We start from the raw sequence: 23211 nt of genomic DNA on the forward strand, positions 1-23211 counted from the left end.
CCGGGAGAAGAATACTTTTTGGTATTGTTGTTCCCATTTCAATTTCCATGTATATGCTTTATTCACATTATTGTGTTGCCAAAGCAACAATGTTGAACAATTCAACATTGAAAAACATATATCACAATAAAGGAAAACTAATATTTTGGTATTAGTTTCATTAGACCATTGTTGACATAGTTCCAAAATGTTTTGCTTGTCAGTAATCATGTTTTCAAGATATGTAACCAGTGGTGTAGTGGAGGCTATACGCAGGTATACACCGTATACCCACTTTCATTGGGCATTGTGTATACTCACTTCTTAACCCCTACTTAGACTTCTGATCGTGGACTTCAAGAAACAGCAGAGTGAGCACCCCTCTATCCACATCGACAGGACAGCAGTGGTGAAGGCGGAAAGCTTCAAGTTCCTTGGCGTACACATCACTGACAAACTGAAATGGTCCACCCACACAGACAGTGTGGTGAAGAAGGCGCTACAGCACCTCTACAACCTCCGGAAGCTGAAGAAATTTGGCTTGACACCTAAAACCCTCACAAACTTTTAACTATGCACAATTGAGAGCATCCTGTCGGGCTGTGTCACCGCCTGGTACGGCAACTGCACCGCCCGCAACTGCAGGGCTCTCCAGAGGGTGATGTGGTCTGCCCAACGCATCACCAGGGGGCAAACTACCTACCCTCCAGGACACCTACAGCACCCAATGTCACAGGAAGGCCAAAAAGATCATCAAGGACAACAACCACCCGAGCCACTACTTGTTCACCCCGCTATCATCCAGAAGGCCATCTCGAATCCCACCGTACCTTCGCCGCTGTGCAATCTGGTTCCCGAGCCGGTCACGGGTGCACATCAGCCACGCTCAAGATACTAAACAATATCATAACCGCCATCGATAAAAGACAGTACTGTGCAGCCGTCTTCATTGACCTGGCTAAGGCTTTAGACTCTGTCAATCACCATATTCTTATCGGCAGACTCAGTAGCCTCGGTTTTTCTAATGACTGCCTTGCCTGGTTCACCAACTACTTTGCAGACAGAGTTCAGTGTGTCAAATCGGAGGGCATGTTGTCCGGTCCTCTGGCAGTCTCTATGGGGGTGCCACAGGGTTCAATTCTCGGGCCGACTCTTTTCTCTGTATATATCAATGATGTTGTTCTTGCTGCGGGCGATTCCCTGATCCACCTCTACGCAGACGACACCATTCTGTATACTTCTGGCCCTTCCTTGGACACTGTGCTATCTAACCTCCAAACGAGCTTCAATGCCATACAACACTCCTTCCGTGGCCTCCAACTGCTCTTAAATGCTAGTAAAACCAAATGCATGCTTTTCAACCGTTCGCTGCCTGAACCCACACGCCCGACTAGCATCACCACCCTGGATGGTTCCGACCTAGAATATGTGGACATCTATAAGTACCTAGGTGTCTGGCTAGACTGTAAACTCTCTTTCCAGACTCATATCAAACATCTCCAATCTAAAATCAAATCTAGAGTCGGCTTTCTATTCCGCAACAAAGCCTCCTTCACTCACTCCGCCAAACTTACCCTAGTAAAACTGACTATCCTACCGATCCTCGACTTCGGCGATGTCATCTACGAAATAGCTTCCGATACTCTACTCAGCAAACTGGATGCAGTTTATCACAGTGCCATCCGTTTTGTTACTAAAGCACCTTATACCACCCACCACTGCGACCTGTATGCTCTAGTCGGCTGGTCCTCGCTACATATTCGTCGCCAGACCCACTGGCTCCAGGTCATCTACAAGTCCATGCTAGGTAAAGCTCCGCCTTATCTCAGTTCACTGGTCACGATGGCAACGCCCACCCGTAGCACGCGCTCCAGCAGGTGTATCTCACTGATCATCCCTAAAGCCAACACCTCATTTGGCCTCATTTCCTTCCAGTTCTCTGCTGCCTGTAACTGGTACGAATTGCAAAAATCGCTGAAGTTGGAGACTTATCTGCCTCACCAACTTTAAACATCTGCTCTCTGAGCAGCAAACCGATCGCTGCAGCTGTACATAGTCTATCGGTAAATAGCCCACCCAATTTACCTACCTCATCCCCATACTGTTTTTATTTATTTACTTTTCTGCTATTTTGCACACCAGCATCTCTACCTGCACATGACCATCTGATCATTTATCACTCCAGTGTTAATCTGCTAAATTGTAATTATTCGCCTACCTCCTCATATCTTTTGCACACAATGTATATAGACTCTTTTTTTTCCCCTACTGTGTTATTGACTTGTTTATTGTTTACTTCATGTGTAACTCTGTGTTGTTGTATGTGTCGAACTGCTATGCTTTATCTTGGCCAGGTCGCAGTTGTAAATGAGAACTTGTTCTCAACTAGCCTACCTGGTTAAATAAAGGTGAAATAAATAAAAAACTAATTTTTAAAAAGGCGAGGTCAGTACAGGTTCTATCTCAAGGCCATCAGACTGTTAAATAACCATCAGTAGCACCTTAGAGGCTGCTGCCCTTACATACATAGACTTGAAATCACTGGCCACTTTAATAAGGTTTACATATTTTGCATTACTGATCTCATAAGTACATACTGTACACTATACTATTCTACTGTATCTTAGCCTATGCCGCTCTGACATATCAAATATCAATACAAATATCTATATATTCTTAATTCCATCCTACTTTGAAGCAAGGTAAGACATGCCTCAGAATATGAAGTAAAACATTCAGGTTTCAAAAAATTGAGGAAGAGGCAAAATATAGAAATGCTAATAATAGGCTTAACCATCTTCTGGTAGATGGAAAGGCTTTCCCAAAAACCTTCTCTATTAAATGTTAACTAGCTACAAAGTAGCTTATGCCTACCTGTCAGAATGATATCATGATTATTTGTGTCAATCCAGTGGCCATTTATTTTTCAAACTCCATCTCATGTGCTACAGAAACATGGCTAAGCAAACAATAGTGCTAAGTGCCTGCACACTTGAATTAAAGAGAACTTACTCTCAAAAATCTAAATGTATTAGATCTTTTTTTTATTTTTATAACAGAGCCAAGAGCCCAGACCTGAAAGTGATCTCCTGATGTGGTCTAAGCACTGTTATGGACTTAGAACATACAATTTTGTTGTTTTTCTGGAAAAAAAGTGTGACTTTTTGGGGAAAATCTGAAACCTGTGAATGTCTGACTCAGTTTATTTATTTCAATAGTAGTCCTACTATTAGACTAATAGCACAGTACAGGTTGGGTTTCCTGACTGTGAATCACCAATATTGGATTTATCATTCTAGGTCATTCAGAGTGTACTGTATGCCACTTGATTGCTGACAAGCAAACCATTTTGGTACTGTGTCAACAATAGACTAATGAAACAAACACCAAAATATCCTTTGTGGGTTGAGTTTGCCTTTAAGAAACATTCATTAGAATGTGTAGAATTCAGTAGGATCTATCTCTTTTGCTCATCACCTACAGGACAAATAAGAAACATACAGTAGGCTGCGTTTACACAGTCAGCCTAATTCTGATATTTTGCCCAATTATTCAACTGATTGATCAAAAGTCCAATATTTGGCAAAATATCAGAATTGGGCTGCTTGTGTAAACGCAGCCACAGTGCAACTCTACACCTGTGACTGGGTCAGGAGAACAGCATACTGACGTGTTGTTTTGTTCTGTTCTGCTGACAAGGACATGACCCGGCTTTAGTTTGACAAAGGCAGCAGGAGTAAACATCAGGGCAAATAGCTGATAACCAAACCAGGACAGATAGCTGATGACAGAGCCAAGAGTCCTACACTGCCATTCTGCCAGGGGCTGGCATTTGGGATGGGAGCTGGGGTTAGGTCTAGCATTGGAGTAGGGGTTGGAGAGAGGGGCCTAGGTTTTGGGGGGGGGGGAGATTGGTTGAGTAGGACTTCTGGCAACGACAGCAATCCAGTATTTAGCATGAGTTCCTGGGGAGGATGGGAGAGAGAGAAGAGAAAAAACAGAACGGTTGAGAGGGGAGATGTGGAGAGCAGCAAAGAGGAGAGAAGAGACAGGGAGAAAACGCAGCAGAACCGAACAGAAGATAAGAGAGGGGAGAGAGAGAACAGAGAAAGAGGGGAGAAGAGAACAGAGATGGGAGAGAGAGAACATAGAAAGAGAGGGGAGAGAGTGAACAGAGAAAGAGGGGGAGAGAGAGAACAGAGAAAGAGGGGGAGAGAGAGAACAGAGAACGAGAGGGGAGAGAGAGAACAGAGAAAGAGGGGGAGAGAGAGAACAGAGAAAGAGGGGAGAAGAGAACAGAGAGGGGAGAGAGAGAACAGAGAATGAGAGGGGAGAGAGTGAACAGAGAAAGAGGGGGAGAGAGAGAGAACAGAGAAAGAGGGGGAGAGAGAGAACAGAGAAAGAGGGGGAGAGAGAGAACAGAGAAAGAGGGGGAGAGAGAGAACAGAGAAAGAGAGGGGAGAGAGAGAACAGAGAACGAGGGGGAGAGAGAACAGAGAAAGAGAGGGGAGAGAGAGAACAGAGAACGAGGGGGAGAGAGAACAGAGAAAGAGAGGGAAGAGAGAGAACAGAGAAAGAGAGGGGAGAGAGAGAACAGAGAAAGAGAGGGGAGAGAGAGAACAGAGAAAGAGAGGGAAGAGAGAGAACAGAGAAAGAGAGGGGAGAGAGAGAACAGAGAACGAGAGGGGAGAGAGAGAACAGAGAATGAGAGGGGAGAGAGAGAACAGAGAAAGAGGGGAGAGAGAACAGAGAAAGAGAGGGGAGAGAGAGAACAGAGAAAGAGAGGGGAGAGAGAGAACAGAGAACGAGGGGGAGAGAGAACAGAGAAAAGAGAGGGGAGAGAGAGAACAGAGAACGAGGGGGAGAGAGAACAGAGAAAGAGAGGGAAGAGAGAACAGAGAAAGAGAGGGGAGAGAGAGAACAGAGAAAAAGAGGGGAGAGAGAGAACAGAGAAAGAGAGGGAAGAGAGAGAACAGAGAAAGAGAGGGGAGAGAGAGAACAGAGAACGAGAGGGGAGAGAGAGAACAGAGAATGAGAGGGGAGAGAGAGAACAGAGAAAGAGGGGAGAGAGAACAGAGAAAGAGAGGGGAGAGAGAGAACAGAGAAAGAGAGGGGAGAGAGAGAACAGAGAACGAGGGGGAGAGAGAGAACAGAGAAAGAGGGGGAGAGAGAGAACAGAGAAAGAGAGGGGAGAGAGAGAACAGAGAACGAGAGGGGAGAGAGAGAACAGAGAATGAGAGGGGAGAGAGAGAACAGAGAATGAGAGGGGAGAAGAGAGAACAGAGAAAGAGGGGAGAGAGAACAGAGAAAGAGGGAGAGAGAACAGAGAAAGAGAGGGGAGAGAGAGAACAGAGAAAGAGAGGGGAGAGAGAGAACAGAGAAAGAGAGGGGAGAGAGAGAGAACAGAGAAAGAGGGGAGAAGAGAGAACAGAGAAAGAGGGGAGAGAGAACAGAGAAAGATCGGAGAAGAGAACAGAGAGGGGAGAGAGGACAGAGAACGAGAGGGGAGAGAGAGAACAGAGAATGAGAGGGGAGAGAGAGAACAGAGAAGAGAGAACAGAGAAGAGAGAACAGAGAAAGAGGGGAGAGAGAACAGAGAAAGATCGGAGAAGAGAACAGAGAGGGGAGAGAGGACAGAGAAAGAGAGGGGAGAGAGGACAGAGAAAGAGAGGGGAGAGAGGACAGAGAAAGAGGGGAGAGAGAGAGTGGAGAAGAGAACAGAGAATGAGATAGGAGAAGAGAACAGAGAACGAGATAGGAGAAGAGAACAGAGAACGAGATAGGAGAAGAGAACAGAAAAAGAGTGGAGAGAGAGAAGAGCATTTGGTGGGTGGAGAGATAAGCCTAGCAGGTCAGTCCCTCTTATCTGACCAGCGTGCTGGAATGTGTATACACACACACAGACACACACACACACAGACACACACACACAGACACACACACACAGACACACACACACACACACACACACACACACACACAGACACACACACACAGACACACACACAGACACACACACAGACACACACACAGACACACAGACACACACACGCTTTCCATTTGCATAGAAATTGGCAGCTATGTCAGCAGACACATTTTTTTGATCAGATTCACACACAGGGACGGGGTGAAAGGAGAGGGGGGAGGCGAGAGGGGGAGGGGGGGGAGGCGAGAGGGGGAGGCGAGAGGTGACGTTAATAAGGTTCCGTCTGTCTCTTTGTCTCCGTGCGCAACAGAAAGGTCACAAAGACAGATCTGCTCTAAGTCACCTTCGAGTCACCCATTTGTACCTTATTACTGCCTGCTGCATCAGGACACAGTAGAGAGAGAGAGAGAGAGAGAGAAACCAAGCAATGGAAAATCCAATATTACAGTAAAGAGCAACCATACATGAGACCCTCAACTGGAAACCTGATTAAAAAATGTTTTTTTTCCCAAGCAAGACTCTCTCTCTCCCTCCATCCCGCTTCCTCTCTCTCCCTCTCTCTGCTGGAGCAGCCACAGGCCGGGCTGTGTTGGCCCGGGTTCTGCGGTTCCAAGTCAGCCATAGATAAGCCTGATCACTGTTCCCTCATACTGCCTCTCTGGACGGGAGGGGGGAGAGAGAGAGGGAGGAGGGAGAGGTGGAGGGCAAGTGGAGTGTAAGTGGAGAGGGAGAGTTAAGGGAATGGAGGGTAGCTTTGGAGAGGTAGGGGGTGGCAAGGGGAATGAAAAGGGGTCCCAGCATAGAAGGGGGGGGGATAAGGGAGAGGAGAGGGAGGAATGGAGAGGGTACAGGGGTTAAAGAGTGCACTGCTTTCTTGAGGCCACCCACAGAACTCCCTGACAATGGCCATCTGTCTGCCCAACAAGACCACTCTCACTACCAACCTCTCGGGGGTGAGGGGAGAGGGAGGGAGGGGGATATGATGAGAGGTGAGGAGAAAGGAGGGGTTGAAACCTGATTTAGTTATTTATTTCCAAATGTGTTTTTTTATATATATAAATGGAAGTCTTGTGAGCTACATTTCGCTGCCGTTGCGATTCATATCGAAATGGGGCAGTTTATTAACCAAATATGTTATCTGGAATAGAGGGTTCATTCATCAGTGTTTTTAACCATGCCTGGGCTGGTTCTGGGCAGTGGGGCTGAGGAGCATCGGCTCATCCTCGGAGAAGGTGACAGCCTAATGTGGAGATTCATCATGGCTGAATTTAAGAGAATGACTCTTGAATTCTTTCACTATCACACAACTCCCTGACTGGCTGGCTGCTTGCCTGACTGCCTCCCTCCTTGCCTGCCTGGTTGCCTGCCTGGTTGCCTGCCTCCCTCATTGCCTGCTTGGTTGCCTGCCTCCCTCCTTGCCTGCCTGGTTGCCTGCCTGGTTGCCTGCCTGCCTGGTTGCCTGCCTGGTTGCCTGCCTGGTTGCCTGCCTCCCTCCTTGCCTGCCTGGTTGACTGCCTGGCTGGTCACCTTACTTACCTGATGGCTTGTTTCATATTCAAAGGTTTTATTCTATTTCTACTCAGGACAGAGCATGAACTGGAGGTTGAGTATGAGGGATGTAAGCTACGTGACTAAGGTTATAGTTAGTTGAACAAAGGTAATTGAACGTCTATAGTGCTACCCTTTAAATACATTTCTGTACTGTTTTGTGTAGTGTATAAATGGAACAGGAAAACTAAGCTCAAAGGAAGGGAAACCCTGTGAGAAAAATACGTTAAAATAAGGTTGAAAGTATGTATTTTGGGTTGAAAATATGTTGAAAAAATGTATTGTGCTCACTGGGATGCAGCATAAGGGGCAGACCTGTGTTGTTGTTCCTCTTCTTGTTGTTCTTGAGACTACGGCGGCTGCTGCTGGTGGCTGAGCTATGTTCGCTCAGAGAGTCCTGGGCAGAGGAGGTGCTTCCTGTGGCCTCGCTGTCCCTCAGCATGCTCTCGTAGCCACTGCTGGCCCCGCTGTGGTAGAACAGGGCTGTCTTCCCCATGGCCGGGGGCAGCTCCCCACTCAGAACACTACTGTTGTCACTGGCATGGCCGCTGCTGCAGCGCTGGGGCCGCTTGGGGGCTGTGATCTTACTGTAGGGAGACGGCAGAGTGTGGACCATCACTGGTCTCTCCTCTCCCTGTGCCCCTCCACCACCTGCTCCACCTCCACTTCCTCCGGCACCCCTCTCCTCCCCAGCTTCGGAGCCTCCTCCTCGGTTGTGACTGGTGGATCGAGAGCCTCCGTTGCCCTGAAGCAGCTCGGAGATGCGTCCGTTGGCGGCTCTCAGAGGCAGCTTAGCGGCCAGGCCTCCCCCTCGGCTGCGACTCAGAGACTGGGTGGCCCAGGAGCCAGAGCTGGGTTCCTTGTTTTGTCCCAGGGCCTGGCTGGAGGTCTGACCCTGGGGCTGGGGCTGGGTCTTGCCGTTGGGAGGCAAGCTGGAGCTGCGGTTGACAGACTGGGGAAGAGACTTGGTGGAGAAGCTGAGTGTCTTGGTGCTGGAGGCCGAAAGGCTGCGGGTCTTAGGGCTGGCCATCAGCAGCTTGCTGACCGCTGAGATCTTCGACTGGCTCGACTTGGGCGACTTGGGAGCACTGCCGGGGCTGTTACCGGAACCGTTTCCATTAGGGGATGAGGATGACACTGAGCCACAGCGGATGCTACGTCCGGGATGGGGCATATTGCAGTCCCCCCTCCCCCCTCCGGCTGCCCCCTTCCAGCCCAGAGAGCTGAGGCTCTCCCCCCTCTCCAGGGAGAGGCAGTCGTAGTGGGGGCCAAGAGAGCTGTGACCTCCATGGGACCGCCCCAGAGAGTTGGTTCTGTTAGCCAGTTGCTCTAGTTTAGCACTGAACAACCTACTGCTCTCCACATTAGACCCCTTCTGTTTCCCTCCTCCAAGCCCATCTAGGTCCTCCGGGGTGCTCCCCAGGAAGGAGAGGCCATGGATGGGTGCGTGCAGGGGGCTGAGGGGGCCTCCTGCCCGGTTCTTCTGGTCCAGACTGGACTTGCGTACTGGTGGCAGCGGTGGGATCCCTTTCTGGCGGGAGAACAGGCCTTGTCTCCCGGACGACCCCCGTCGGTCCAGTGTTGCCCTCGGACTACAAGGCGTGGAGGTGGTGATCCCTAGGCCCCGAGACTCCCCCCCTGCCCCTCCTCCATTAGCGCCGTAGCGGAGTGAGTCCTCGTCCAGGCCGTCGTGGCGATTGATCCGGTGCCAGCCGCGGGGCAGACTGGCGGTGCGCAGGATGTCGGCAGAGTAGACGGGAGTCATCAGACACTCCCCAGAGCTGACCAGCACCATCTCACAGCCGTCTACCACCCTCTTACAGGAGTCTGGAGAGGAGACGGTCTCACCGCTGCTGGAGCTGCAACGGTCCCCTCCGTAGCCACTGTCCACCCTGCTGGCCCTGTCACCCTGGGGCCAGGCCTGGGTCTTAGCTGTGTCTGTCTTGACTGGTGGCTCCACCACCCTCTTCTCCGGCTTCACCTCACACACCAGCTCCTTAGGCCTCACATCGCCTCCATCTCTCTTCATCCAGGGGTCGTCGAAGCTGAGATCGCTGGACATGGAGGCCAGGACCAGTGCTTGGGCTAGGGCAGGCTTGGCTGGGTCCTTGGACAACAGGTGAGTCTTGGTAGGGGAGGACAGTATAGTCGGCTCCTGTATAACCATGGGTTTGACGGCCACACAGGGGTGGACTGTGATGTTGGTCTTGAAGGGGATGAAGTTGCTGGAGGCCCCCAGGGTCTGGATGTTGGAGACGGTGATGTTGGTCTTACCCATGGAGGGAGACAGTCTCTTCAGCCTCTCTTTAGTCAGGGTGCTCTTCTCCTTCTCCGTTCCTTTCTCATCTCCACACAACACTACGTCACTGTCAGGAGTCTTCCTTCCTCTAGAACCCAGGGACACCTCATCTTGCTCCTCTGCCCCAAAGAGAGGCACCTGTGGGGGGTCTAGCTCGGCCAGAGCCTCCCCATGTCCATAGGACTGGCCGAAACTGTGCAGGGACTGATCCCCGTCACTCCCAGCACTCAGCTCACTCAGCCATGATGAGATGGACGACCGGCAGCTAGGCAGCGCCGCCATCGCCTCTCCTTCCATGCGAAGCTTCGCCATGCTGACTTCCGCCATGGCGATCACCCCGGCAACTGAGGCGCTTGTCATTGTGACCATTCCGGTGGTCGTAGCAATGACAGTAGTGTTGTTTCCATAGCACTCCAGGTCATCGCTGATGCTGCTGATGATGGAGACAGGGCGGGATCCCGAGGCCAGGGCGGTGACGGAACAGTCGCTGGTGAAGCTAATGATGCTAGTGGGACGACCGCCACTCTCCAGCAGGCCCCGGACATCCAGCCCCTCCTCACTCCCCAGGGTGAATACCAGCTCATCTTGCCCCAGAGAGCGAGGGTCTGTTGGAGCTGGGGTAGAGGAGGGGCTGGGGGCTAGAGCAGGAACTGGGGCTGGGGGAGGCAGAGAAAGATGGGAAGGAGAAACAGAGAGGATAGACAATGAAAGGAAAATATGTAAGGAACGTGAAATGAATTCGCTGTACGAAACCAGTATCATACATAAAAAAACACTTGTCACAGAAATAGAATAAAGAGCAAGACTTACTGTCCCTGCGTACATCCAGAGGTATCTGAGGAACATTATCGTCACACAGGGTCTCAGCCGACCCCAGGCTGGCAGACAAGGAGTCGGTGCGCTTTAGCACCTGGGGACTCATTCTCATGGGGGAGGTCCTGGACAGGGACTCCAGCTGCAGCAGGGAATCTGTAGAGGACCTCCCACTATCTGCAGCCAGGCTGTCTGCAGTAGACAGACTCTGGCAGGACAGAGGGGGCGTTCCCGGCATCACACCCTTCTGAGTGTAGACCTTGATTATAATCATAATCATATATTGAATTTTTATAGTTCTTTTCAAGGACCCACAGATGCTTCACAACAATACTGTACACTTTCATGGAAATGCATTTTATGAGGTAAAAGTCAACCCAATAACTGTAAAATAGCACAAGCAAAGACCGTAGAGGTGTGAGAGACAGATACTGTACCTTGCAGCGCTGTGAGGGTGAGGAAGGAGGTCTGTAGTCAGAGGTCTTGGTAAGAGAGGCGATGCCCAGCCGAGGAGAACCCAGGGGGCGGGGCTTACCATCACTACTACTGCCTGCGCTCAGAGACTCACGACTGTCAATCAAATAGAAAGGAAGAGAAATAAAAAATAAATAGAAGATATTGAAAACAAAAATACCTTCGAGAGACAGGCTAGTGCGTGATCACGCTAGTGCGTGATGAGACAAGGATATCCCTGCCGGCCAAGCCCTCCCCAACCCGGACGAAGCTGGGCCAATTGTGTGTCGCCCCATGAGCCTCCCAGTCGCGGCCGGCTGCGACAGAGCCTGGGCTCGAACCCAGAATCTCTGGTGGCACAGCTAGCACTGCGATGGGGTGCCTTAGACCACTGCGCCACCCGGGAGGCCCTAATAAGTTATGTTTTGCGTTATTTTTCATGCGGACCCTAGGCAGGGTAGCTGTTGCTTTGTAACCGCTAATGGGGACCTTAACAAACAAACAGATCTGACCTGTCATGGAGGCTGGCGCTCTTGGCCCTCTGTAGAGGGTTAGTGTTGGTGTGTCCAGCTCCACTGCTGCTGCCGGTCAGGCTCAGACTCTCTATCATGGTCTGGGCCAGTTCTGCCTCTTCCACCACCTCCCTGATCTCCTGGAGCTGCTCGTCATTGGACATCCTCCTGGAGGTCTCTACCTCCACTCCCACCCCTCCCGTAGGCTCCGTCTCAGACCCAGGGGGGACCAGGGTGTCAGACTTGGCCCCCCTAGTAACCGGCACCTCCTCAAAGGGGAACTTGGCCACCTCTTCGCTCCCGTCGATACACTCCAGCCGCTCCTGCAGCTCGGCGAAGGTGTTGCACTTGAGACACTCCGCCCCTTCCTCTGGCACAGGGGGCAGGGGTTGGCCCAGGGGTTGGAGGAGAGGGAGTGGGGGCTGGGTTAGGGAGATGAGGGACTGTGTAGGCAGGGCAGAGGGCTGGCTGTATGTCTGTGTGGGGGCAGGCTGTGGCTGGGGCTGGGAGAGTACTGTCTGTTGCTGTTGTTGTTGTAGAGTTGGTGTAGTCGGCAGGACGCCAGACTCGGCTTTGCTCTTCAGCAGAGCAGGAATGATGGGGACAAACTCTGGCGGACCCTCGTTGTCGGTCAGCTCACGGTCCGAGACAGCACCCCCATTGGGGCCCACGTAGATGACGGTGTCGCAGGACTGCTCGCTACTGGAGTAGTCATCTGGGTCGCTGGAGAGGTGCAGCAGGGGAAGGTTGGAGTCGGCAGAGCTACGGGAGTGGAATGGTCTCAGGTGGGTGGGGCGACGCATACGACCCTCCTCACACGAACTCTCACCCCCTGACGAACTGGACGTGTATTGCTGAAGAAGAGAGGGAATGTGAAAATGGATGAGAGAAACAACACATTTTGAAACAAACCAATTAGAATCTCGGTTTCATATACTGGCCTGTTATTGTAATGCTGTGTCATCAAGTTCCAGCAATACTGGAAGTGTTGTTTTTAAAAAACTGAAATATCAATCTGAACATTTAGAAGTTGAGCCCCAGAAGAAAGAACTGTGAAATGCATGAGAAGGAGAATTCCTATATGTCATGGACCGATTTATTGATTGAATGAATGATTGAATGACTGAATGTGTCTAAATTGATAATGCCTACCATACTGACTTTGGTCTTCTTCTTCTTCATACGGAGGAGGCGCGAGGCGATCTGGAGGGTGGAGAGCGTGTCAGAGAAGTTGCTAGGCGACGAGGAGATGTGGGCGATCATGGTGGTCCGACAGTTCATGTTGCCCAGTGACTCTCTCAGTAGCATGGTCAGCTTACTATCCCTGGAACACATACATACACACATTACATCACGCACATACACTAACACAGGCATAAGCACTCACACACACGTGTTAAATCGTGCACACACACACACATTACATCACGCACGCACACACAGACGCATGCACACACACACACATATACAAACACATACTTTATGTGCACACAGAAACACACATGAATCTGAAGGATAATATCTATCAAACCCTTAAAATCACTGTTCACCTCCCTACCAATCAGCAATGATCTCCAGACCTGAGCATTAGCTACGTCGATGGTTAATCTCGCTATGGCTGGAACATGTGGGACAGTAGCTGTAGGATTGTGTGTTTATTTAACGCTCTCCCTCTCCTGTGTTTGTTATAGGGTTAATTGACTGCCTGCCTGTGTTTCTGTGTGTGTGTGTGTGTGCATGTGGTGTGTGTGCGTGGTAGGTAACTCCTGTGAGCTGTTTGGGACCCTCAGGGCAGAATGGAGTGCAGGCTCCTCTGTGGCTCAATACCGCATGCTGCTGTCCTCCTTTTATAAAAACACAGCCCCCGGCCAGCCCACCCACCCACACACACCCACACCCACACACACACACACACACACACGCACACGCGCTACCCCATCCTTCTATCGCTTTACTTTGCCTCAACTGTCCTCAATGTTATCCTCTTCTCTTTCCTCCCTCCATTCCTCCCTCTCTCTCGCTCTCTGTCTCTGAGTCATGTCATTAGTAGTAGTTACCAGTGTCTTCGTCACATCAACGTTAGTAATTGCATCTCCCTCGCCTGACATCTCAATCAAGTCTCTTAATTAATCTCATTAAGCAGGGTAGAAATGGGAGAAACGGCTGAAAATGGAGAAGAAAGGGGGGAAAAAAGGAGCTGCGAGTGTTTAGGTCTAATTAAATTAAGCAGAAGGATCAGTGATTTGTGCAGAAGGGATTTTATATTCATGCACGGTGAGATCCAGTTATTTGCAACTAATGTTCCACACCTTGCAAATGGCCCCAACCTATAATTTTATATGCATGCATGCATGTGTGTGTATTTGTGTTTGTATGCCTGGTGTGTGTGTAATGTTTACAGTTCTGGCATAAAGTGGTGGGGTGCTTTGCAATGTAAATGCTGAGCTCGTGATTAAATTAGAGAGTGGAGGAGCTGAGCTATCTGCACTGAAGGAGGGAGGCAGAGAGGGAGAGAGAGGAGGGAGGGAGGGAGAAGAGCCTGCATGTTCTTGGGAAAAATGTAAATATGCACACGACTGTTTCAAAGCCTCTGTCCCCCTGCTTTCGTTTCACTCCTTTCCTCCTTGTTCTTTTCTCTGCCTCTTGTTCCTTCAAACTCTCTCTCCTCTCCCCTCGCTCTTATTCCCTCTCTCACAGTCCCACTCATTCTCTTCAGGAAGAAAACAAACAAAAAAAAAAAACTCTTCCTAGCGGTCTCAGGTAATAATAATGAAGCAACATTTGTTATTGTTAAATCAACCCCACAGCACCTTTCTCTCTCCCTCTCTGCCACACCTTCTCTTCCTCTCTCCCCTCTCTCTTTCTCACTCTTCGTGCCTGTCTCTCTCTCTCTCCATTTCACCCTCTCCAAAGCTTCAGCAGGCATTTAGCCACTCTGACCAAGGGCAGCACATGTCATTCTATACATTATTATTACACATGGTATTTATGCAGAATTAAGTCCGGGCCGGGCCTACAGGAATCATTGTGCGCCTCGTGTGTCCAATGATTTGCATATTAAAGTGTACTATCTCATTAATATATCTACAATAATTAGCAGGTTTATTCATAGGTTTAAAGTCTACTATTAACATGACATGGGTGTGATATATTGAGTTGGATATGTAGAGATAGATATTGAGCCAGTCACCAGTGGAAGCTGACCCAAGCCCCATCTCCCCCAGTCTCAGTTAGTCACACACACTTAGGGAGGGTCATTTAGGGTATCCTACCAACGGGACATCAAAAACTGTAGTATCCTATGTTTCACGGAATTGTGGCTGAATGACGACATGGATTTTCAGCTAGCGGGATACACTCTGCACCGGCAGGATAGAACAGAACACTCCGGTAAGATGAGGGGGGGGTCTGTGCATATTTGTAAACAACAGCTGGTGCACGAAATCTAAGGAAGTCTCTAGATTTTGCTCGCCTGAAGCAGAGTATATTATGATAAATTGCAGGCCACACTACTTGCCTAGAGAGTTCTCAGCTATACTTTACGTGGCTGTTTATTTACCACCACAGATAGATGCCGGCACTAAGACCGCACTCAGCCAGCTGTATAAGGAAATAAGCAAACAGGAAACCACTCACCCAGAGGCGGCGCTCCTAGTGGCCGGAGACTTTAATGCAGGGAAACTTAAATCAGTTCTACCGAATCTCTATCAACATGTTAAATGTGCAACCAGAGGGGAAAAAAATTCTAGATCACCTGTACTCCACACACAGAGACGCATACAAAGCTCTCCCTCGCCCTCCATTTGGTAAATCCAACCACAACTCTATCCTCGTGATTCCTGCTTACAAGCAAAAATTGAAGGAGGAATCACAAGTGACTCGGTCTATAAAAAAATGGTCAGATGAAGCAGATGTTAAACTACAGGACTGTTTTGCTATCACAGACTGGAACATGTCCCGGGATTCTCCCGATGACACCACATCAGTCACTGGCTTTATCAATAAGTGCATTGAGGATGTCGTCCCCACAGTGACTGTACGTACATTCCCCAACCAGAAGCCATGGAATACAGATAACATTCGCACTGAGCTAAAGGGTAGAGCTGCCGCTTTCAAGGTGCGGGACTCTAACCCGGAAGCTTACAAGAAATCCTGCTATGCCCTGTGACGAACCATCAAACAGGCAAAGCATCAATACAGGGCTAAGATTGAATCATACTACACCGGCTCAGACGCTCGTCGGATGTGGCAGGGCTTGCAAACTATTACAGACTACAAAGGGAAGCACAGCCGCGAGCTGCCCAGTGACACGAGTCTACCAGACAAGCTAAATCACTGCTACCTACCCTCACCCCAGGTGGTGAGGGTAGGTAGCAACACATCTGCCACGCTGATCCTCAAAATTGGAGCTCCCCAGGGGTGCGTGCTCAGTCCCCTCCTGTACTCCCTGTTCACCCACGACTGCATGGCCAGGCACGACTCCAACACCATCATTAAGTTTGCTGACGACACAACAGTGGTAGACCATTCTCATCGACGGGGCTGTAGTGGAGCAGGTTGAGAGCTTCAAATTCCTTGGTGTCCACATCAACAACAAACTAGAATGGTCCAAACACACCAAGACAGTCGTGAAGAGGGCACGACAAAGCCTATTCCCCCTCAGGAAACTAAAAAGATTTGGCATGGGTCCTGAGATCCTCAAAAGGTCTACAGCTGCAACATCGAGAGCATCCTGGTTGCATCACTGCCTGGTATGGCAATTGCTCGACCTCCGACCGCAAGGCACTTCAGAGGGTAGTGCGTACGGCCCAGTACATCACTGGGGCAAAGTTGCCTGCCATCCAGGACCTTTACACCAGGCGGTGTCAGAGGAAGGCCCTGAAAATTGTCAAAGACCCAAGCCATAGACTGTTCTCTCTACTACCGCATGGCAAGCAGTGCCAAGTCTAGGACAAAAAGGCTTCTCAACAGTTTTTACCCCCAAGCCATAAGACTCCTGAACAGGGAACCAAATGCTTACCCGGACTATTTGCATTGTGTGGCCCCCCCAACCCCTCTTTTACGCTGCTGCTACTCTCTGTTTATCTTATGTGCATAGTCACTTTAACTATACATTCATGTACATACTACCTAAATTGGCCCAACCAACCAGTGCTCCAGCACATTGGCTAACCGGGTTATCTGCATTGTGTCCGGCCACCCACCAACCCCTCTTTTTATGCTTCTGCTACTCTCTGTTCATCATATATGCATAGTCACTTTAACAATACCTACATGTACATACTACCTCAATAAGCCCGACTAACAGGTGTCTGTATATAGCCTTGCTACTCTTTTTTCAAATGTCTTTTTACTGTTGTTTTATTTCCTTACTTACCTACACACACACACACACACACACACACACACACACACACACACACACACACACACACACACACACACACACACACACACACACACACACACACACACACACACACACACACACACACACACACACTGTTGTATTTGGCGCACTTGACAAATAAACTTTGATTTGATTAGGGAAGGGCAAGAGTAAGAAATAGATAGAATTATGTTGTTTTTTGTTGTTGTTGTATCTGAGTAATACTGCAGAGCAATTGAATCCAACCTCCAAGAGGTCCTCACACAGACACACACACAGTGCACACGTACTTGTAGGGGATATGTTTGCTGCCGTTGACCAGAGCCAGGATAACGTTCCCCAGGGCAGACAGAGACAGACACAGCCCTGCTGCTGTACTACCACTACTCTCCCTGCCCTTCTCTCCTCCCAGCACCTTCACACAGCTGCCCAGGTCTATCAGGTGGAGTCTGCTGCGACCTCCCGACACTGGAGAGAGAGAGGAGGGTGAGAGAGGGACAGGAGGGGAAGGAGGGACCGAGAGAAAGGGAGAGAGAGGAAGGAAAAAAAGAGGACAGAGAAAAATTGGGGAGACAGAAGGATACATTAATCATTGCGCAAAACATTTAAAAAAAAATGTTTACAGTGTGTTACAAAACTCAGTAGCAGTATTTCACAGGGTGATAGATCCTGAACACACTATCCAACACTTCATCCCCCAGCATTTTTGATCTGCTCATCTCAGAGGAGGCCATGCATGTCAGCCTCAGCACACACACACGCACGCACACACGTGGGCTTGCCCGCACACGCACACATGCACACGCATGGACGTGTGCACAAACACGGCTACATTGGGCAGCAGGTATCCTAGCGGTTAGAGAGTAGGCCCAGTAACCGGATGGTCGCTAGTTTGAATCCCCGAGCCGATGTCGTGAAAAAACTGTCAATGTGCCCTTGAACAAGGCACTTAACCCTAATTGCTCCAGGGTCGCTGTTATTCATGGCAGACCCTGGCCGTGACCCTACACTCTGAGGGCGTCTCGGGGGGAGTTGGGATATGTAAAAAAAAAACAAAAAAAACACATTTACAATTCACACATTAGTGTGAAATAGGACAAATATAACAGCCTGCCACCTGGACCCCTCACCAGCTCAGCTGTGTGTTCAGCTACGTATCCTTTCCTTGTCAACACATCACCTGTCGGAAGCGTGTGTGCGTGTATACACTGCCTTCCTTGTGCTCTGGAAGTCCATCAAGAACGAATACCTCTGTAGGTCCGTTCAGCACATCTGGTTCCCATTTACCTTCTCGGAGCAGTGTGTCAGTGTATTAGTGTGTGTGTGTGTGTGTGCATGTCTTTCCATCTGGGGATTAGAGCAGGGTTCCCTAAACTCGGTCCTGGGTCCCGCCCCGGGTGCATGTTTTGGTTTTTGCCCTAGCGCTACACAGATGATTCAAATCATCAAAGCTGGATGATGAGTTGGTTATTTGAATCAACTGTGTAGTGCTGGAGCAAAAACCAAAACACGCAGGACCGAGTTTGGGAAATCTGGGATTAGAGTGTATGTCCCTGCATGCATAGCTATATAGGTCTTTGTGGATCAGTCTAAGTGTGTGTGTGTGTGTCAGTGGAAGCTGCCGAGGGGAGGATAGCTCATAATAATGGCTGGAACAGAAACCATGTGTTTGATGGTTTTGATACCATTCCACCTATTCTGCCACAGCCATGACTGAATCAGACTGAGGTGTTGTATGATAAGGAGAAATGAGCGGATGCAGATTGTGTGTGTGCGTGTGTGTGCGTGTGTGCGTGTGTGTGTGTGTGTGTGCGTGTGTGTGAAGCTGTCTTTCCTTAAGAGCAGGTAAGATTATACGTCTCCATCACACATAGGGAACAACACCTTCTCCTAGCCTTGTTATCACATATCTGACTACGTTATCACACACACACACTATTAATACACACACATGACATCACCCTGTAGAAGTAGCGTGGAGACAGTCTGACTGACAACCTGAGACACGACAGATACAGTGTGTGTGTGTGTGTGTGTGTGTGTGTGTAGTACTCACTCCCTCCCTTGCCAGTCTTCTCCATGCGGTACTGGTAGATGTGCAGTGTGAACAGCATGTGTGAGTTGAGATGCTCCTCCGGGTCGGAGTCAGCTCTGCTGCTGTACCGAGCTGCTATGGCTGCATCCAGGAAGAAGGCTGCTTTCTCTGGCGTGGGGGCTCGCAGCTCACTCTGGTTCTGGAGCTACAGAGTAGGTGAGATAGAAAACAATAGACTAATTCTACAAACCACAGGACAGTCATTTGTCTTTCTGTGTGCTTGTGTGTATGCTTCCTTGTGTGTGTGTGTGTGTCATGCAGTGTATGGTGTCTGTGAAGACAGGCAGAGTAGCATTATAACTAAAATGCTGTGGGGTATCATTAAAACATGAGATTAGCTAGGGATTACACTGATACCCTTGTCTCACACACTAATCCTATCAACACACACACACACACACACACACACACTAAGATGTCAAACTAAATGACCCCAGAAGAGAAAATAACTAAATGATTCTTAGAGGTTTGCGGTTTTTGTGTTCTCTATAGATGTACACTCTGTGTGTGTGTGTGTGTGTGTGTGTATAGTATGTGTGTGTCTCTGTGTGTGTGAGTGTGCGTGCGTGCGTGTGTGCGCGCGTGTGTGTGTACCTGTATCTGCGCGCGCGCGCGCGCGTGTGTGTGTCTCTGTATCTGCGCATATGTGTGTAACCTTAGAGAGTGTTAGGTTAAAAACAGCCAGCTAAGATAACAGATCCTAGTGCCTGAGGGTAGACACACAGATATATATATATACAGTGTCTTGCGAAAGTATTCGGCCCCCTTGAACTTTGCGACCTTTTGCCACATTTCAGCCTTCAAACATAAAGATATAAAACTGTATTTTTTTGTGAAGAATCAACAACAAGTGGGACACAATCATGATGTGGAACGACATTTATTGGATATTTCAAACTTTTTTAACAAATCAAAAACTGAAAAATTGGGCGTGCAAAATTATTCAGCCCCCTTAAGTTAATACTTTGTAGCGCCACCTTTTGCTGCGATTACAGCTGTAAGTCGCTTGGGGTATGTCTCTATCAGTTTTGCACATCGAGAGACTGAAATTTTTTCCATTCCTCCTTGCAAAACAGCTCGAGCTCAGTGAGGTTGGATGGAGAGCATTTGTGAACAGCAGTTTTCAGTTCTTTCCACAGATTCTCGATTGGATTCAGGTCTGGACTTTGACTTGGCCATTCTAACACCTGGATATGTTTATTTTTGAACCATTCCATTGTAGATTTTGCTTTATGTTTTGGATCATTGTCTTGTTGGAAGACAAATCTCCGTCCCAGTCTCAGGTCTTTTGCAGACTCCATCAGGTTTTCTTCCAGAATGGTCCTGTATTTGGCTCCATCCATCTTCCCATCAATTTTAACCATCTTCCCTGTCCCTGCTGAAGAAAAGCAGGCCCAAACCATGATGCTGCCACCACCATGTTTGACAGTGGGGATGGTGTGTTCAGGGTTATGAGCTGTGTTGCTTTTACGCCAAACATAACGTTTTGCATTGTTGCCAAAAAGTTCAATTTTGGTTTCATCTGACCAGAGCACCTTCTTCCACATGTTTGGTGTGTCTCCCAGGTGGCTTGTGGCAAACTTTAAACAACACTTTTTATGGATATCTTTAAGAAATGGCTTTCTTCTTGCCACTCTTCCATAAAGGCCAGATTTGTGCAATATACGACTGATTGTTGTCCTATGGACAGTCTCCCACCTCAGCTGTAGATCTCTGCAGTTCATCCAGAGTGATCATGGGCCTCTTGGCTGCATCTCTGATCAGTCTTCTCCTTGTATGAGCTGAAAGTTTAGAGGGACGGCCAGGTCTTGGTAGATTTGCAGTGGTCTGATACTCCTTCCATTTCAATATTATCGCTTGCACAGTGCTCCTTGGGATGTTTAAAGCTTGGGAAATCTTTTTGTATCCAAATCCGGCTTTAAACTTCTTCACAACAGTATTTCGGACCTGCCTGGTGTGTTCCTTGTTCTTCATGATGCTCTCTGCGCTTTTAACGGACCTCTGAGACTATCACAGTGCAGGTGCATTTATACGGAGACTTGATTACACACAGGTGGATTGTATTTATCATCATTAGTCATTTAGGTCAACATTGGATCATTCAGTTCTCACACTTCTGGAGAGAGTTTGCTGCACTGAAAGTAAAGGGGCTGAATAATTTTGCACGCCCAATTTTTCAGTTTTTGATTTGTTAAAAAGTTTGAAATATCCAATAAATGTCGTTCCACTTCATGATTGTGTCCCACTTGTTGTTGATTCTTCACAAAAAAATACAGTTTTATATCTTTATGTTTGAAGCCTGAAATGTGGCAAAAGGTCGCAAAGTTCAAGGGGGCCGAATACTTTCGCAAGGCACTGTATATATATATATATATATATATATAATGATATATTACTACAGTGATCTAGGTCTGATATTGCCATCATCATACACTGCCTTAGCCGTAATTCTGTGGGTTTCCTTTGAGACACCACAGTGAGACAGACTGTAGAGGAAAACACTGGAGGAAACAGAGCACTCAGTGTCTGGGATGGAAGGCAGGGGCCTTCCTCTGTTACACTCCTTGTTGCTACTCTGTTAGAGTGTTTCTCAATCCTGGTCCTGGGGACCCAAAAGGGTAAACATGACATTTTTTTGTCCGAGCACTACACACGTGATTGATTAGTGGAATCAGGTGTGAAGTGATAGGGCAAAACGTATAATGTGCTTCACTTTGGGTCCCCAGGACCAGGATTAAGAAACACTGGTGTTTCTGCCTCTGGGACCGTTTTTTTAATATGTAATTTTACCCCCTTTTTCTCCCAAATTTGGTTATAATGATCTCGTCTTATCGCTGCAACTCCCCAACGGGCTCGGGAGAGGCGAAGGTAAAGCCATGCGTCCTCCGAAACATGACCCGCCAAACCACGCTTCTTAACACCCACTCCCGGAAGCCAGCCGCACCATAGTGTCAGAGGAAACACCTTTCAACTTGACGACCAAAGTCAGCCTGCAGGCGCCCGGGTCGCCACAAGGAGTCGCTAGAGCACGATGAGCCAAGTAAAGCCCCCCCCCCCGGCCAAACCCTCCACTAACCCGGACGACGCTGGGCCAATTGTGCGCCGCGCTACAGGATTCCCGGTCACTAAAGCCTGGGGATCGAACCCAAGGCTGTAGTGATGCCGCGCCATTCGAGAGGCCTTGGGTCTGGTGTTTTGAAAGGACCCCAGGAAGACTAGTTGTTGCTAAAGTGAAAGCTAATGCTAATGGTGATCAGAATAATTAGACAAGTTAAGTGGACGGCCACAGAGTGTGCAGGGCTTTGTTATCAATCTTTTGATGATTAGTTGACGTTTTGACGAGCGGCATTTTACCTGCATGCCACAGATGGGGTCCTCGCAGAGGTAGACTCCAGGGGACTGGCTGTCCTGCAAACTGCCTGTCGCCACTTCAGACAGCAAGTCCTTCAGGTTCTCCTCTTTACCCCAAACCTAGAACATAGAGCATAGCACACTTACCATCAGAACCCCACATCTAGAACACGCAACTATCAGAACCCAATCTTTCCCTCACTCCTAGAACATATTTGATACATATTCTAGGATCCCGTAATTCTGTAAACAACATAATTAGGGTTGGTTTCCCAGACCCTGATTAAGGCTCCTCCTGGACTAAAATGCATACTCATGGATAATCTCCTTTAATCTGAGTCTAGGAAACCGGCTCTTACGCTTCATTTACACAGGCAGCCCGATTCTGATGTTTTTCCAAAAATGTGTCTTTTGACCAATCAGATCAGGTCTTTTGACGATAATTGGGTAAAAGATCAGAATTGGGCTGCCTTTGTTAACGCAGCCTTAGAGTGAGGGAGTGACAGACCTCTACGGCTGAGACTCGGACAGAGAAGCGTGCTCCCGTCTTCTCCTTCCTCTCGTTGATGAGCTTGAAGAGCCAGGAGATGGCACAGGGGATGATCCCCAGGGTCTGCATGGACTCGTCACCACCTATCATGGTGTAGGATTTACCTGGAGGACACACACACACACACACACACACAAAACTCCATCAGCAGTGGAGTAAAACAATCATTAACATAATCATCTCTTCCAAAACACCACACGCACTCTGTCCTCTTTCCTTTCTCCCATGTCTACAGCCCACCCCTTTGGTCTGATTTCTAAATTAACTCAGTTTGTGTGTATCCCCACTGTGTGTCC

General features: G+C 48.7%; 1 protein-coding gene across 1 annotated transcript in view; it reads right to left on the bottom strand.

The window, feature by feature from the left end:
• kif26ba (kinesin family member 26Ba) overlaps nucleotides 1-23211 on the bottom strand; it is a 177587-nt gene that overhangs the window by 18419 nt on the left and 135957 nt on the right. Inside the window, 9 exon segments of the mRNA XM_042325505.1 lie at nucleotides 7769-10408; nucleotides 10563-10824; nucleotides 11003-11135; nucleotides 11531-12384; nucleotides 12683-12854; nucleotides 17210-17387; nucleotides 18976-19159; nucleotides 22369-22485; nucleotides 22874-23019. Of these exon segments, the coding sequence (XP_042181439.1) occupies nucleotides 7769-10408; nucleotides 10563-10824; nucleotides 11003-11135; nucleotides 11531-12384; nucleotides 12683-12854; nucleotides 17210-17387; nucleotides 18976-19159; nucleotides 22369-22485; nucleotides 22874-23019 (4686 nt within the window).

Source organism: Oncorhynchus tshawytscha, linkage group LG08, assembly GCF_018296145.1.
Source record: "Oncorhynchus tshawytscha isolate Ot180627B linkage group LG08, Otsh_v2.0, whole genome shotgun sequence".
NCBI classification, from domain to species: domain Eukaryota; kingdom Metazoa; phylum Chordata; class Actinopteri; order Salmoniformes; family Salmonidae; genus Oncorhynchus; species Oncorhynchus tshawytscha.